Source organism: Mauremys mutica, chromosome 5 (genome assembly GCF_020497125.1).
Source record: "Mauremys mutica isolate MM-2020 ecotype Southern chromosome 5, ASM2049712v1, whole genome shotgun sequence".
NCBI lineage: Eukaryota > Metazoa > Chordata > Testudines > Geoemydidae > Mauremys > Mauremys mutica.
The window spans coordinates 125,525,174-125,541,294 of NC_059076.1; the positions used below are offsets into that span (position 1 = coordinate 125,525,174).

The 16,121-nt window shown below is 42.0% G+C and overlaps 1 protein-coding gene across 2 annotated transcripts in view; it reads left to right on the forward strand.

Annotated features, from left to right (window-relative positions):
- Positions 1-16,121, forward strand: part of LETM1 (leucine zipper and EF-hand containing transmembrane protein 1) — a 62,426-nt gene that overhangs the window by 22,072 nt on the left and 24,233 nt on the right. For both annotated transcript variants that reach the window (XM_045019545.1, XM_045019547.1), the window contains exons 4-8: positions 608-751; positions 2,722-2,859; positions 12,868-13,071; positions 14,762-14,881; positions 15,386-15,517. In XM_045019545.1, coding sequence (XP_044875480.1) covers positions 608-751; positions 2,722-2,859; positions 12,868-13,071; positions 14,762-14,881; positions 15,386-15,517 — 738 coding nt within the window. The remainder of the gene's footprint in view (positions 1-607; positions 752-2,721; positions 2,860-12,867; positions 13,072-14,761; positions 14,882-15,385; positions 15,518-16,121) is intronic.

Sequence of the window (16,121 nt, forward strand, 5' to 3'; positions counted from 1 at the left end):
GTGCTCGGTGTTGCCGCCCACTAGTTAAAGTACAACACCACCTCTTTCAAAAAGGCACTTCATTCACTATGCAGGAGCAAACTGTCGTGTTCCTTTCTGGGAGTTGTAGTTTACCTCCTCTGTCTGAGCAAGCTGGGGAGTAGTTTCCAGAATCCCAGGCAGCCTATTGCCATATATTGCAGCCCACTGCTGCGTGACTAGAGAGCTGAGCTGGAGCCCGAGGGTTGGGTGATTGCCGCTCTGTTTGGGTGAGTGTGTGCTGCAGTCAGAACTCTGTCCTGCTCCTCCATCTCACATCTGCTCACCTCCTGGGCCCTACACCTTCTGCTGTTGGGGACAGAGCATTTGCCTTGCCCCCATTCTGTCTGTTACAGCATCACCCTGATTTCTGTGGGGAGATCGCTAGAGCCTTGCGCGGGTCATGATTTGGAGCAACTCAACTCATCATATCCTGTAGTTTCTGAGAATTGGAAATATCTTCATAGAACACATGTATTTGCTGGTTTAAATTGTAATATAGATGTCTATATTAAGCATTGTTTTGTTTTTAATGTTGCCGTGTAAAATTTTTGTTCTTGTCTATTAATGCCTCTCATTTTTCTTCCAGTTCCTTCGGATATGTGCTGACCTCTTTCGCCTGGTTCCTTTCCTAGTCTTCGTTGTTGTTCCATTCATGGAGTTTCTGCTTCCAGTAGCCCTTAAGCTGTTCCCTGGTATGCTTCCTTCAACATTTGAGACAAAATCTAAGAAGGTAACCACAGCGTAGATTTACAATCAGTCAAATATTTAACAAGAACTAAACTATACTTGAAATTTTAACTTGCTCCTTGTTGCAACTTCATAAGCGAAAGCCGTGTTTTGTTTCTTGATAGCAGGGTGCTATCGTTTTCCTGGGTTACAAATTGCTAACTGTTTAACAAAACAGTTTTAATAGTTTATTCCTATTTAACCTGGCTGGGATATTGTTAGCCAGAATCATACTTGAAAAGTTCTAACATAGTTCTAGTGAAAGTGTGCTCAGTGCCTTAAGCATTGGATTCGATTTTAACAATTTACAAAACTTTGTTATGTCAGAAGTTGATAAAATCGTATTCATAGACAATCCTATTTAAAGATGTAGGTAAGCTTAAGAGTAAATATCAGTAATATAAGGGTGAAAATTATTTTAAAAAATGAGAACTATCCATTAAAAAGCCAGGAAATCAAAATTAAAATTTAACTTGTAAGAAAATGCAGCCTTGAACTGTATTGAAATTCATGGTTAAAGGCCACCTCCTCTTCTGCATACCTCCACGATGGTGAAGGAAAGATGTGGATCTTTTTTTTCAGGGTGTGGGAGAAAAATCGTTTTTTAATGGGAAGAGTTGCAACACTAAGGAGTGGTGGCTCTTACCTAAGTATCATATGCAGAGGAGAGTAGGTTGGCTTGTTCCACTGAATAAAACCCTCACTTTATTAAATTCAGACTGAATTATGCACATAACTTACATAGCACTAACATGACATAAAATTGATAGATTTTAAGGCCAGACAGAGATCTTTGTGATCTAGTCTGACCTCCTGCATAATCCAGGTCACAGACTTCCCTGAACTAATTCCTGTTTCAGGCCTAACAGCTGTAGTTAAACTAAAGTATATCTTTTAAAAACATCCAATCTTGATTTTAAAATGTCCAGTGATTGAGAATCCACCCCTTCATAGGTTGTTCCAGTGGTTAATTAACCCCACTATTAAAAAAAATAAAATGCCTTTTATTTCTAGCTGGAATGTTTAGCTTCAGTTTTTAGCAGGTGGCTCTTGCTCTACCTTTTTCTGCTAGACTGAAGACCCCTCTATCAGATTCCTATTCTCCATGTAGGTACTTACACATTATGATGAAGTCACTTCTTAACCATCTCTTTGATACGCTAAATAAATTGAGCATTGTAAGTCTCTCTTAAATGGGTATTCCAATTATCATTCACATTTTTCTGTTCAAATTTTCTCCCAGTTGATCTGACTCATAATTTTCAGCTTTGTGAAATTGTTGCTTTGAAAGTGCCAAGTATACATTTTACTGGTTGGGACTTTACATTTGTTATGTGCAAACAAAATAATCAAGTCAGGAGCACTTTTTTTGCTAAGCAACCGCTAACTTTTAATTCTGTGATCAATTCATCTTTATCTGCCAAGGTGAGGTCTAATATAAAATTCAGATTCCTCTGTGTTGGATGCAACCCTCTTTGAGTCATCTATAACTTTTAGAAATTTCAAGAACATTTTAGTATTGGCAGCCTAAGATGTCCAGTTTGTCACTCAGATAAAAGATCCTCCGGATAACATAAGTGCTTAAGGAGCTGGTCATCCTGTTCGCTCTTGGAATTTGGTGGTCTGTGGCAGACACCAACTAGTACTCCATCTTGTGATTCTGTTAGACATCAATCCATAGAATTCAAGACAATTTACTTCCTAGTTAGTGACTCAGAAACAGGTGATGCCATTTTTGACAGTGCCATTCTCCCCACTCCCTTTTGTCTAGTCAGTCCTTCGTAAACAGATTATAGATGGAAAATAAATGGCAGCTGATCAAATGCTGTGGTGTAATGACATCTAACATACTCTGGTATTGGAAAAACCTCTGGAGCCTCAGAGAGAGAGGTTTACAAGTAGGGGGAAGGGAATCTTGGTGGGTATAATTCTGGAAAGGACATCTTAAAGCAAACATGCTCTTATATTTTATAGGAGGAGAGACTGAAGAAAGAATTGAGAGTGAAACTTGAAGTGGCAAAATTTCTTCAAGACACTATTGAGGAGATGGCCTTAAAAAATAAAGCAGCCAAAGGAAATGTTACTAAAGATTTTTCTACCTTCTTTCAAAAGGTAAAAATATAACCTTGTACTCTGTTCACATAAAAAGGTAAATATCTTGATATTTTTATCTTACTAAGCAATAGACAGTGGTGAAGAAGAAAACTAAGCTTGTGGCATAATCTGTTGCTGCTTATACCATGGTCACCTATCTTTACTCATTATGTTGGGCTTAAGTGAATAGTGTGTGACGTATGCTGAACAAAAGGTGTGCAGAAGTTTTACTCTTTTAATTACAATTTATTGTGCTGAGATCTCACTTTGGTATTCTAGGTGGCACTTTCACTTTATCCAATGCATTTCCATTTTAATTCTCAAAAACAACTTATCTCCTCTACCTTGTGGTTTATTCCCTGTGTTAATGAAACTGATTCTAATGTTGAATGCATAGCAGCTTCCATATTACTATACACAGTAGCTAGCACTGGAACGTGGAATATGAAAAGTGAGAGAAAAATGTAAATTCTGTTCTAGTCAACTGGCTAGAAATTACATAATTGTAGCCAGATAAACTTGTAAAGTTTGAGGTAGCAGAGAAATCAGTGCAGACCTACTTAGTTGTAGTCTACTCTAGAAAAGGTTTGCCAGTATAGCTATATGCTGGCGTAAGTGCTTTTGCTAGTATAGCTTAAGCTGATGCCCTGAATGAAATAAGCTATACTAGCAAAAGCATTTTTTTTTTTTTTTTTGGCCAGCATAACTGCCTACTTGAGGTCTTGCTGGTGTAGAAAATACACCAGATCGGTGGGTAGTGGTCGATATATCGGGGATCGATTTATCACATTTAATGTAGACGCAATAAATTGATCCCCGATCGCTCAGCCGTTGACTCCTGTACTCCACTGCGGCAAGAGGCGGAAGCGGAGTCGACAGGGGAGCGGTGGCAGTCGACCCCGCACCGTGAGGATGCGAGGTAAGTTGACCTAAGATACGTCGACTTCAGCTACGCTATTCTTGTAGCTGAAGTTGCGTATCTTAGGTCGATTCTTCCCCCGCTTCCCCTCCCCAGTATAGACCAGGCATTTATCTTTTATACTATAAAACTACTGTACAAGCACTATCATTGCAACACCCATGAGTTAAGGAAGAATTCCTGCTTTGCACATCAGGGTGCAGGGGGGATACAAGACTCAGAAAGATTAAGTGACTTGTTAAGGCCCTGCAAAAGATTGAGTGCAGAGCTGCAATTAGAACTCTGGAGTTACTGGTTTCCATCTCCAAGCTCTGTGTGCTAAACCACACTGCCTCTGTGATTTAAGGAAACACATGCACTTTTATCTAACAGATCTTACCATTTTCATGTACATTATTGATTTGTAGGAGGATTAATGCGGGGAAGGGAAGCATTATTTAACTGTATTATTAAAGTAATTTAATGAGGTGCTAGTAAAAGATAAATGCATAGCAAAGATATTTTAGATCAGTTCTATAAATTTTAAACTTTTCTCTTCCTGTTGGTATTCCAATTAAAATTAATAACACACTATCTTGCTCATATACACACCTTGCTTGTGATGGAAAGCAGAGGTACGGCACTTGCATTTTTAAGGATAAAACATGCTATATATCTTTTGGCACTTCTTGGTTTGTTTATGATGTGCCATATCATGCTAAAGGGACATTGTCTGATCAAATTTGCCCTGGAATTTAAAGCTTTACAATACCTAATGTCAATAGAAATGTTTCTGTGATTTAAAAAAAAAAAGGGGGTGGGAACTGTCTTGGATTATCATTCCCCTTAATGTTTGCAACCTGCAAGAGGCTTCCAGGGACACTGATTAGAAATGGAGTATAAACAAAAGCGAAAGTGACTTTTTTCCATTATCCTATTTCAGAGAAATGCAAAAAGTAAAAAAAACAAACAAAAAAACCTATACTTAAAATTATTTTGGTTCTAATGCTCTCTGTAGCCTAGGATGTTTCATCAACTCCTTTCACCTAGTAATGTTTTGGGCCCTGGCTGAACATGAAAGACTAAACCTGTAGGTGTGAAAGATAGGGGGTGAAGGGGAGCTCCCACCAGTGAAGTCTAGGGGCTGCATTCTGAGACACTTCGGCTCCTCGGTCATGCTAACTTTGGTTGTGGGTATATGTGCATGCAGCAATTTCTTCTGGGATTCTGTCCCTAGACCTTGCTTGGGTGCTCTATTGTCCATAGCCTCTGGGTAGAAGGTTTATGTTAAATTTGTAGATCCTTTAGCTGCAAGAAGGGAGGAGCTTTGTCTTTTTTCCTTGCCTTTCTCAACCAGAGCCTCTTGACTGCTGCAAGGGTGAAAGTCTGATACTCTTTCCTTCTGTCAGAGCATTCTGACTGTCATAAAGTGGGGTGAGGGATCAGGAAGGAAAAAAATTAGAGGACAGAACAGAAGGGCTGCTGCTACTTTGAGTAGTATCCCTATGGGCACTCCACTGTAGGTGCGGCAGCGCCTTCTGCGCCTGGGATCGGAGATCTTCCGTAGCAGTGCTCATTAGGCTGCACATGTGCTCCTCACTGTCTCAATCCAAGGGTGGCATCTATATATGTTCTGTCCGGTCCAACTGCCTTTGGTCTGGGACAGAATCCAGAGCAGAGCCCTTCTACCTCAACCTTTAGAGACTCTCTCCTTAACTTACCTTACATTAGTAGTGATTAACCATTTTCTGTTAATTCACCCTATACACCCCCCCCCCAATAAAATCTTTTAGTTTACTCCTCCCTTCCCGTTACCTTATGCTTTCCCTGTTTCCTGCCCTCCCCAATTGGGAGCTCTTCCCCTCGGGACTATGCTGGGATTCCCCAGGTACAGGAGGTGCCTCTCTTGTCAAAAGGCCTTTCCCATGAGTGACAGTCACTCACAGTGCATCTGCTGCCTCAGTGAGGTCCACATCGCACAGAAGTGCACCCACTGCACCAGTTTGACCACTTGGGCCCAAAAGGACTATGAACTCAGACTAAATATTCTCCTCATGCAGAATTCTCTATGGCCAGCTTCGGACCCTCACCCTGATGCCTTTCTGGCATCGCTCTCACCCTTGACTTAGTCATCATCTGACCCCTGCTTGCCACGGCCATCCAAGACAGGAAAACATTCTTAACAGGAAGAAACAGACTACTACATCGCCTGCTGAGGAACCACCTCAGAGAAGCCATTCCTTGCAAGGATAGTAGCCTCAACATCATCAGGGGTGAGACTTAGCTTCCATGACCATCTAGGTACCTCTGGCATTGGAGCTAAACAGAAGTCCAAGGACCCTAATTGGGCAGCACCACAGGCAGACACCCTGTCTCTCAGGACTGAGCAGCACAGTGCAAGAGTTTCTGGAACGGTACTGAGTGCCTCATCCAAGACAACTTCAGGTGTGTTGGCCCCGGCAACTGTTTTGGCACTGACCAAATCCTCGGCACCGGGCAAAATCTTGGCACCAAATAAGCCATCTACACCATCTATTGGCCGCTCGAGGGAATGCACTCTGCCCTCAGCACCAATAGCTCCTTCACTTTCCAAACAACCACCGGTGCTGATGATGCTTCTGTCTGCTCCACAGCAGTTCAGATATCCAAGGGACCTGGTCATCTTTGATATGCCTGAGTCTCTGCTTTTCTGTAGAGAGCTCTCTACAGCCCATGATCTTCCCTGGAGTCACAACACTACTCCACTTCACCACTGAGAAAGGATGGTGCAGTTCCCAGCAAGGAAGAGGAGGAAGAGAACGAAGAGTACTCTGTTCTACCCACATATCCAGAACACACACACAGACAATTGGCTGCTCGTTTGTGTTATCTGGAACCTAGAACCGAACCAAGACCCTGGTACGGATGCCCATAGATGCAATCCAAGTGCCAGTTCTTTCACATTGGCCCTATTGGGTGCACAGCCAAACTGCCCAAAGAGCAGAGCCAGAAACATGCATGATCGCCATCCTCATCCATCTCTCAACCACCTGATGTCGACTCAGTAATGATGCAGGAACAGCAGAAGGAAGCTCCGCTTCTCCTCCTCTTCCCCGATGAGGCCATCATGCCACCACCTCCTATGTCTGCAGACAATTTCAGACACTTTCAAGAACTATTCCGCAGAATCACAGCATCTCTCTCGATCCTGCTGGAGAAGTCAAAGAGCAACAACACAAGGTGCTCGATATCCTACACACCTCCACATGGACAAAGATAGTCCTCCCTATTAATGAGGCCCTCTTGAGTACTACCAAGGTGCTCTGGCAGACCCCAACATCCATCCCGCCAGCCGCAGGCGAATTGACAAAAAATACTATGTTCCCACTAAGGACTTAAAATTTCTCTTTTCCCATCCTACTCCAAACTCCCTGGTCATCAATGCAGTACACCAGAAGGGACACCAGTACCACCCCTGGGACTGGAAGTGACTAGACTTGTTCAGTCACAAAGTATATTATTCTGTGACACTCCAGTTCCATATTGCCAATTACGGGGCTTTTATGGCCAAATACAATCATATGAACTACAGTAGAACTTCAGAGTTACGGACACCTTGGGAATGGAGGTTGTCTGTCTGTAACACTGAAATGTTCGTAACTCTGAACAAAGCACAGTTCAGGCTCCAGATCCAGCAGCTGACACGCCAGGCCAGAAGTTTCCTTGCAGGCAGCTTCTTTCCCTGTCTTGGACTGAGTTTGCAAGCTTGTCCCACGCCCAGCTGGGGTGGGGTGGAAGTGGCACAGACCCCAGTACTGCTCCTGCTCTGCTGGCTCTGGCTGCTTTGGGCTGGCAGCTCCAGCATCTTCCACTCTTAGCTATAAGTGGCTACTCCACACATCGGGGTGCGGTGGGGACAGCAGCCCAGATGTGCCTACCTTTAAGATGCAATGCAGGCACAGTACAGTATTTGCTCTTTTTTTATATATATATTTTTGGTCCCTGCTGCTGCCTGATTGGTTATTTCCAGTTTCACGTGGTGTCTGGTTGACCGGTCAGTCCATAACTCTGGTGTTTGTATCTTTAAGGTTCTACTGTATTCTAAAATACAGGAATTCTGTCAACATTTGCCAGATCAGATGAAAAGAAGGAGCAATTCCAGGCACTCGTGTCTGAAGGACACCTTCTCACCTACATGGCACTACAAGCCTCTCTGGATTCCGCAGCTGCCTGCTCCATTGCAACGGCCGTGGTAATGAGACAAGAATCATGGCTTCACCTGGCTTCAACCATGGCTCCCTAAAGAGGTGCAGACCGTGGTTGAGGATCTACCCTTTGAGGGTTCCAAACTACACTGCTACCTTGATATAACACAAATTTGGATATAACATGGTAAAGCAGTGCTGCGGGGGAGGGGCGGGGCTGCGCACTCTGGTGGATCAAAGCAAGTTCAGTATAACACGGTTTCACCTATAACGTGGTAAGATTTTTTTGGCTCCCAAGAACAGTGTTATATCAAGGTAGAGGTGTATTTGCTGAGCATACTGATGAATCCCTACATTCTCCAAAGGATTCTAGAGTGACTCCACTCTCTCGGCACATATACACCAGTGCCGATGAGACATCGGGGAAATATTGGCATACCCCAAGATCCCAACCTCCACCTTTCACACCTCATTGTCAGTATGGCACACAACAAAGATGACAGAGATCCCCTCCAAAGTGCAGACAAATGCTGCTTCAGGGGGCTACTTCTCATGCATCTTCATCTAAACAACAATTTTGAAGGTTTGATTGAGGCCCCAAGAAGCCTTCCCCCCCACCCCCCTTCCAGTTGCTGCAACCATCTTTAACAACTTGCTGGTTTGGCCATCGTTTAGCCCTCTTTTATCCATCATGGCAGCAAACCATCAACACAGAAATAATCAACAAAGGATACTCCATTTCATTCCTATACCTCCCTCCCAGCCCTCTCCAAGTCTCCCTTCAGGGACCCTACTCACAAACACCTTCTGTGAGAAGAAATTAATCACCTTCTGCAACTGGGAGCCATAGAACTGGTCCCATCCCAACATAGAGAAAGAGGTTTTTATTCCCACTATTTTCTGATCTAACAGAAATCCAGCAGGTGGAGTCCAATCTAGACTTACGAAACCTCAACAAGTTTATCAAACTGCAACGCTTTAAAATGGTCACACTATCAATCATTATCCCAGCGCTGGAACAGGGGGACTGGTTCTCGGACCTCAACCTCCAAGATGCATCTTTTCACAGCACTATATACCCTGCTCACAGACGATCCCTCAGACTCATTCTGGGTACCTATCATTACCAATACAGGGTACTACCCTTTGGTCTCTCTACAGCCCTTCGAATATTCTCCAAAGTCCTTGTGGTAGTTGCAACCTACCTATGCAAACAAGGCATCGCAATATTCCCATACTTGGACTACTGTCTCCTCAAGGTTCCCTTGCAGTTCACGCCATATAAAAGTTGATGCATCTTTTCCTGAACATTGGCCTTCAAGTAAACATACAAAAATTGAGTCACTGGCACAACATCTGGAGTTTATTGGGGAACATCTGGATGTGATACAGGCCAGAGCCTGCCTTCCAGCTCACGGATTTTCTACAACAGTCGACTTTGTAGCCACTGTGAGAACCAGGATGTACTTCCAACTACTTGATCATATGGTAGCAGCCACGTTTGTGGCCAGGTTGCACACACGCTGTCTGCAGGCGTGATTGTGTGTGGTGTATCTACCTCACAGAAACCATCTTCACAAACTCTTATCCATGCTTATCAAGATCAAGGACTCACTGCACTGGTGAACACAACTCCAAAACGTCTGTATGGGGTCCCTTTTCTCCAATCAACACAGTCCCTGACTCTAACAACCAGCGCCTCCCTTAGTAGTTGGGGAACATGCCTTAAGACCAACACAATGCAGGGAATGTAGTCCCCCGCAGAATCCTCCATGCACATCAACCTTTTAGAACTGCAAGTGGTTCGCAATGGGTGCCAACGTTTCCTACCCCAGATCAGACATCGGACCATAAAAGTAATGACCAACAATATTGCCTGCATGTTCTACATCAACAGACAAGGCGGAACAAGATCCCACTCCCTATGCTTGGAAGCACTGAAATAGTGGAACTGGTGTATTCAATATGACATCAACATTTCGGCTGCATATCTTCCTGGACATCGGAACACCATGGTGGACTCCCCTAGCAGACGATTCTCACCAGACCACGAGTGGGAACTAGAGATGAGTCCTTCAGCACATATACAGCCACTGGGGATTTCCCCACATAAATATATTTTTGCCACAGCAGAGAATGCCAAATGCTCTCAAGTCTTCTCATGAGTGGGTCTAGGCCATGGGTCTCTGGGAGATGCTTTCCTTATTATATGGGATGCTCCAGTATTCTACACCTTTCCACTTCTTTTTCAAGGTACTTCATAAAATACAGGTGGAATGAGCCAGAATCATCCTTGTAGTCCCAACGTGGCCACGACAAATTTTGGTATCCTTACCTCCTATAAATGACAGTATGTTCTCCGATCACCCTGCAATTGATTCCGTACCTCCTCTCTCAGGATGCGGGCTGAATCATCCTTTATCTGAAGGCATGGCTCCTTCCTGGTTTTGGGATTCAGAAATGACCTGTTGAGAGGCAGCAGAAGAGGTTATCTTAAATAGCAGATGTGGCATAACTTGCCATACTTACTTCCAAAAATGGGAAAAATTCAGATCCTGGTACACAGCCAATCATGTCTCAGCAATGAACACCCTGTTATCACTCATTCTAGATTAGAGGCCTGACCTTTTTAAGATCTAGACTGTCTTCAAGCTCCGTTCGTACGCACTTCGCTGCCATCCCAGCATTCCAGCCCAAAATAGATGGCTATTCAATATTCACCCACCTGCTTGTGAAGAGAGTCCTTTAAAGGCCTTTTGCACTTTTACCCTCATGTACAGGATTCCAACCTCACCTTGCGCCGTCTCATCAGACCACTGTTTGAGCCCATGAAAACAGCATTTCTCGTAGTATTTCTGCCTGACGAATAGGAGAAATAGGGGCTCTCATGGCATACCCCCCATACACATTTTTTCATAAGAACAAGATCACATTATGCATCCACCCAAAACTTATCCAAGGTGCTGTCCTCGTTCCATTTGAATCAACCTAGCCACCTACCCTGCTTCTTCCCAAAGCCACATACCAACCAACATGAAGCGACACTACACACCTTGGAGGTTAGGTGAGCATTAGCAGCAGAGGTACTGGAATTTTGTCTGCAGATACAGGAAGAATACCACTGCATTGATTCACAGTGAAAAGGTTAATATTGCAACCGGAAAAGCTAGTAGCAATTTAAAATATGGTTAACTTATTCATAAATTGATGACATAGGTCCCCGTATTCACTAGGGATATTTTCTTACTTCCCTGTGATGATGATGGGTAAGAGAATTTTTCAAGGTTTGGGGTGTGTGTGTGTGTGTGTGTGCGCGTGCGCGCACGTGTTGTCACAACTACAATTTAATCATTTGCAATATGATACAAACTTCATATCACATTCACTTTCCTTACATCATACAGTGCAGATACCAGAATAATAAAAGTCTAGACTGCTTCCCTTTTTCTTCTTTTTTTTATTTTTTAATCCAGCTATTTTAGGTGCTTTGTTAGTGATATACTTATCTTTCTCAGTGCCACTGATTAAAGCCCTACATGATGTGGGGTTTGGGAGTTCCTAAATCTTTTAATGCATTTGTGAACTGGGAAAGCTAGTTCTGCACCCTCAACAGATTTTGGAAGCATCAGGCTATAGTTTTTTTTCTTTGACTGTGACAGATATGATCATAAAAACTGGTGAAATTCAAACTAAAACAGAAAAGAAAATACTCCTGTTATAAAGATCCCTTTTGCAGGCTACTGTAGTGGATCAGTGTTACTAATTTCTTCTGAAGCTAATCTAACAGAGCAGAAGGGCACTCTTAAACTGTAAAATGCATCTTCTTGTTTTACCTCCCTCTCTCCAACTTGTAGCCTCTTCAACGCAGGGACACTCTTGAGGTTGATGCAGTCATAGCCTTTCTTACCTCGCAAATTTCTGTGTTCTCTGGTTAATAAAAGTTCATCTGATGACTGGAAAACTATCAGCCTCTCAGAGGATGAGCACATTCCCAGATTTCCAGCTGGATGATCCAGTGACAAAACTTCATAGTGCAGGTTTTGTTTAGGTGTCTGAATATACATGAGATGCTAGCTCAAATAATAGTCGTCAGGCAGAGTAGGATTCCCAATACTCTAAGTCAGGAGTGGGCAAACTACGGCCCGTGGGCCACATCCAGCCTGCAGGACTGACCTGCCCGGCCCCCAAGTTCCTGGCCCGGGAGGCTGTCCCCCGGCACCTCCCCTGCTGCCTCCCTCCCCCGCAGCCTCAGCTTGCTCGCTCTGCCGCCAGCGCAGTGCTCTGGGTGGCAGGGCTGTGAGCTCCTGGGGCAGCGCAGCTGCAGAGCCCAGCCTGACCCGGTGCTCTGTGCTGCATAGTGGTGGCGGCAGTGGCAGCAGCAGAGTGGCCTGGCTCCAGCCGGGCGGTGCGGCTGTAGCACCGCCAGCCACTGATGCTCCAGGCAGCGTGGTAAGGGGGCAGAGGGGATTTAGGGTGGTGCTCAGGGGGTGGGGAAACGGGGTTGAATGGGGGCAGGGGTCCCGGGGCACAGTTAGGAAGGAGCGGGGGTTGGATGGGGCGGCAGGGGGCAGTCGGGGCAGGGGGACAGGGGACGACTATTATTTGAGCTAACATCTCATGTATATTCAGACACCTAAACAAAACCTAGTAAATATGCTTATGTATTCCCAGATAATCAGTGCTGTACTGTATCAGAACACTGATTTATTTGTGTACCAACCCATTCAGATTACACAATGCACTGTTCTGTTGACAACCTTTTATTTGCTGTGAAAGATAAAAGACTCTGTGTCTGAATACACACTAATTACACTAATGTGAAAACATTATGAATAATCGGAACTGGAACAAAATTTTTTAGTTAAGAACTGTACAGTACTTATTGCTAAAAGCTATATTTATCCATTAAACTTGTTTTGAGATAATTTTTTTGATTTTTCTTAGATCCGAGAGACTGGTGAAAGACCTAGTAATGAGGAGATCTTACGATTCTCTAAACTGTTTGAAGATGAGCTTACTCTGGACAATCTTACTAGGCCTCAGCTGGTGGCTCTCTGTAAACTGTTGGAACTTCAGTCAATCGGGACAAATAACTTTCTGCGCTTCCAGCTGATCATGAGGTTGAGGTCCATGAAAGCAGATGACAAAGTAAGTCATTTTAGTCATGCTTTGATTTAAAAAAAAATAAAATAAAATAATAAAAAAAAGCTTATCTATTCCAATGCTATAATTAAGTTTGGCAGAATTTGATTTTTATATTTATATTTATATTTTTGATGGATATTATCAATTTTATTTTAAAGCTTTTCAAATTTTTTTTGTAGATCTAAAATTTCACAGTTGTGGGAAATTATAGGGGAGGAAGACGGTCATTATTTAATGACTTTTGAGATTCAAAAAGTAATAACTTTTATAATCGTTAACATAAAATGTCAACATCATGTCAAAACATACATAGTAAATATCCTTAATCAAACTTTAATAAGTTTTAAGCAGTATATTTCTTACTTTGCCTATCGGTACATTTAAAAAATTATTATTGATGGAAATATTGGTTTGTGTGTATGGTGAAATCGACGTTTACCAACATTTATGGATAAAAATCTAATTTTATCAAGTGTAGCTGAAATATGCAAATGTTTTGTTTCTAAGCATCTACTTATTTTTGTCTCAAAGTTTTATTAATGCTAATTGTATACTTCAGCAAAAAGACTGAAGCCTTAAAATTTAGGTGAGCTTCCTGAATTTAGGAAAGAACTGCTGGCCCTTTAAAAATAAGGCAAAAAAAGTATAGCATTGGGGCTAGAAACATTTGGTTAGTGCGCTAACCTTAAATTTTTTGATGTGGTCACAAAAAGATGGACTTGATGATTTTGTTGTGTCTTTTGCTGGCCATTTGCACTCATCGTCCTCACTACACACTTTACCATGACTGGCAATCTCTCTGTTCAGGAGGGCTAGAACTGAAATGTTTCATGTTAATTATGAATATATTAGGTCTGATTACATTGACAAAACTGTTTAGGAGAAGCTTGCATAGTGTGTGCCTGCACAAACAGTGTTGTTAATTGAACACTTTTCATCAGTGCCAAAATCCAGTAGCTTTGATTTGTTCTGAAAAGCCACTCGTGTTTTTGAAGGAAAACTTACTTTTCAATTATGGAAGTTTTGGGAAGGCAAGTCCTGCTTTATGAAGGATTTCTAGAGACAGATAAATATTAGGCAGTGAAAAATACTACAGTTTTTTCTGATTAATAAATTCACTGATACAGGCAGTACAGTTCTGAATCATCTCCTATAACTACAGCTCATTAACCTACCTCTCCAGTTCTTAAAATCTGTCCAATAGGGATCCATGGAGGTAAGGAATAAGCATGGATTTGATAGGACTACCCATTTGGAAAGTTCAGCTATATGTAAATTAACACTAGATTATTTCCTTTACATTCACAATACCATTTTAATCTTTTGATTTATGTACGTTCCCCGATTGATCTGTGCTTGTAACTACCATTCATGACAATAGGAATAGCTCAATTAGAATGAAAGGGAAAATATTTTTGTAAGTGTAAACTTCATGTCATAGAAGTGATTTAAAATATTTAGCAAGAAAACCCCAAAACCCAGTGCAGTTCTGGAACTTTTAAAATAATTAATTCTGCTTGAAACGTGCAACATTTATGTTGTCTATTTCTTGTTCCATACATTGTGGCTCTCTATTTTTTATCCTCACAGCAGCCCCTAGTGGTCATTCTAAACATCTTTGTGCTTATTGTTTTCCTGTTAACATTTTTACATGTTCATTACATGTGAGGTGTTTATTTTACATCTTGTATAGCTGATTGCAGAGGAAGGAGTTGACAGTCTGACTGTTAAAGAACTGCAGGCAGCATGTAGAGCAAGAGGTATGAGAGCTCTTGGCGTAACAGAAGAACGACTAAAGGAACAACTTAAACAGGTACATGTCCAGTAAGATCACTTCAGTACTTGTTTAATCATAAAATAGTAATACTTTTCTGTATAGGCATATTATATAAATGAGCAATATGGGTATTGGCCTTTACTGAACCTGTTACCATTTTCTGAGGTATAAAGTTTATATACATTAATCAGACTCAAATTATAGAGCTTTCATAAATTGTGACTTGGGTCTAAGACAAATAGTTCTAAAGTTGATGTACACCTGATCCACCTTTTTGTCGCTTTTTGATTCCGTGTGTACCTTTTGTTTAAGAGAATGCAACTCTGGCATTTATTGTACATAGCGGCTTTCATCTTAAGATCTCAGTTCTGTTTGGAATACATTAGTAACATTAGTAAAAATTAAAATATAATTTACACTTTTTTTGTGTGATTTTATACTTTATCTAGAAAATAAGTGGTAACTTTCAATTTGCTGTGGAATTCCTATTTTTCTGTGTGATTAAAATGTAACTATATAGGTATATCTCTTGAATTACAGTGGCTAGAGCTGCACCTGGACCAACAAATCCCCACTTCATTGCTTATTTTATCCAGAGCCATGTATCTTCCAGATACACTTTCACCAGCTGATCAGCTCAAAACAACACTCCAGACACTACCAGAGAGTGTGGTATGTATTACTTTATATAACCAGTACACTGTCTTTCAACAAAAACTAGTTTTTCTGAAAACTGGTATTCTGTGTGTATATATAAATACTGATCATATTATTAGTGTTAAGTTTTAGCTTTGTATTGTCGCTGTGTAAAAAGTGTAGCCACTGTGATGTACTTAGATGAACAATGTATTAGTTTGCTTACCTGGATGACTGGCTGATCAAAAACAGCTACAGCTGTTGAAAATTTTGTATGCACTACTGCAGGTCGGAGTGACTAGGCAGCAGTTGGAAGACTTTTATTATGCATAATGCTGGGGAAAGCCTAACTGTCCTTAACGGGAGGCTCTGAGACACCTTGAAAGCCCACAGAAAAAGGTGGCATGTACTGAAGGGCTGACCAAAGAATGACCTTCAAGTCAAATGTATCCTGCTGCACATTCATCATCCACAGACATGGCAGGCAAAAAAACATAGGTCTAAGCTTGCAGTACTACGTCTCAGTATGAGGTAAAGAACATAGTGAGCAAGATAAAGATCTTAAGGTATGTAGCCTTTGCAGGCTCCACTGCCGTGTTAAAGATGGTTACAGTGAGGGTGGCTGCAGTCTGAGTTATGC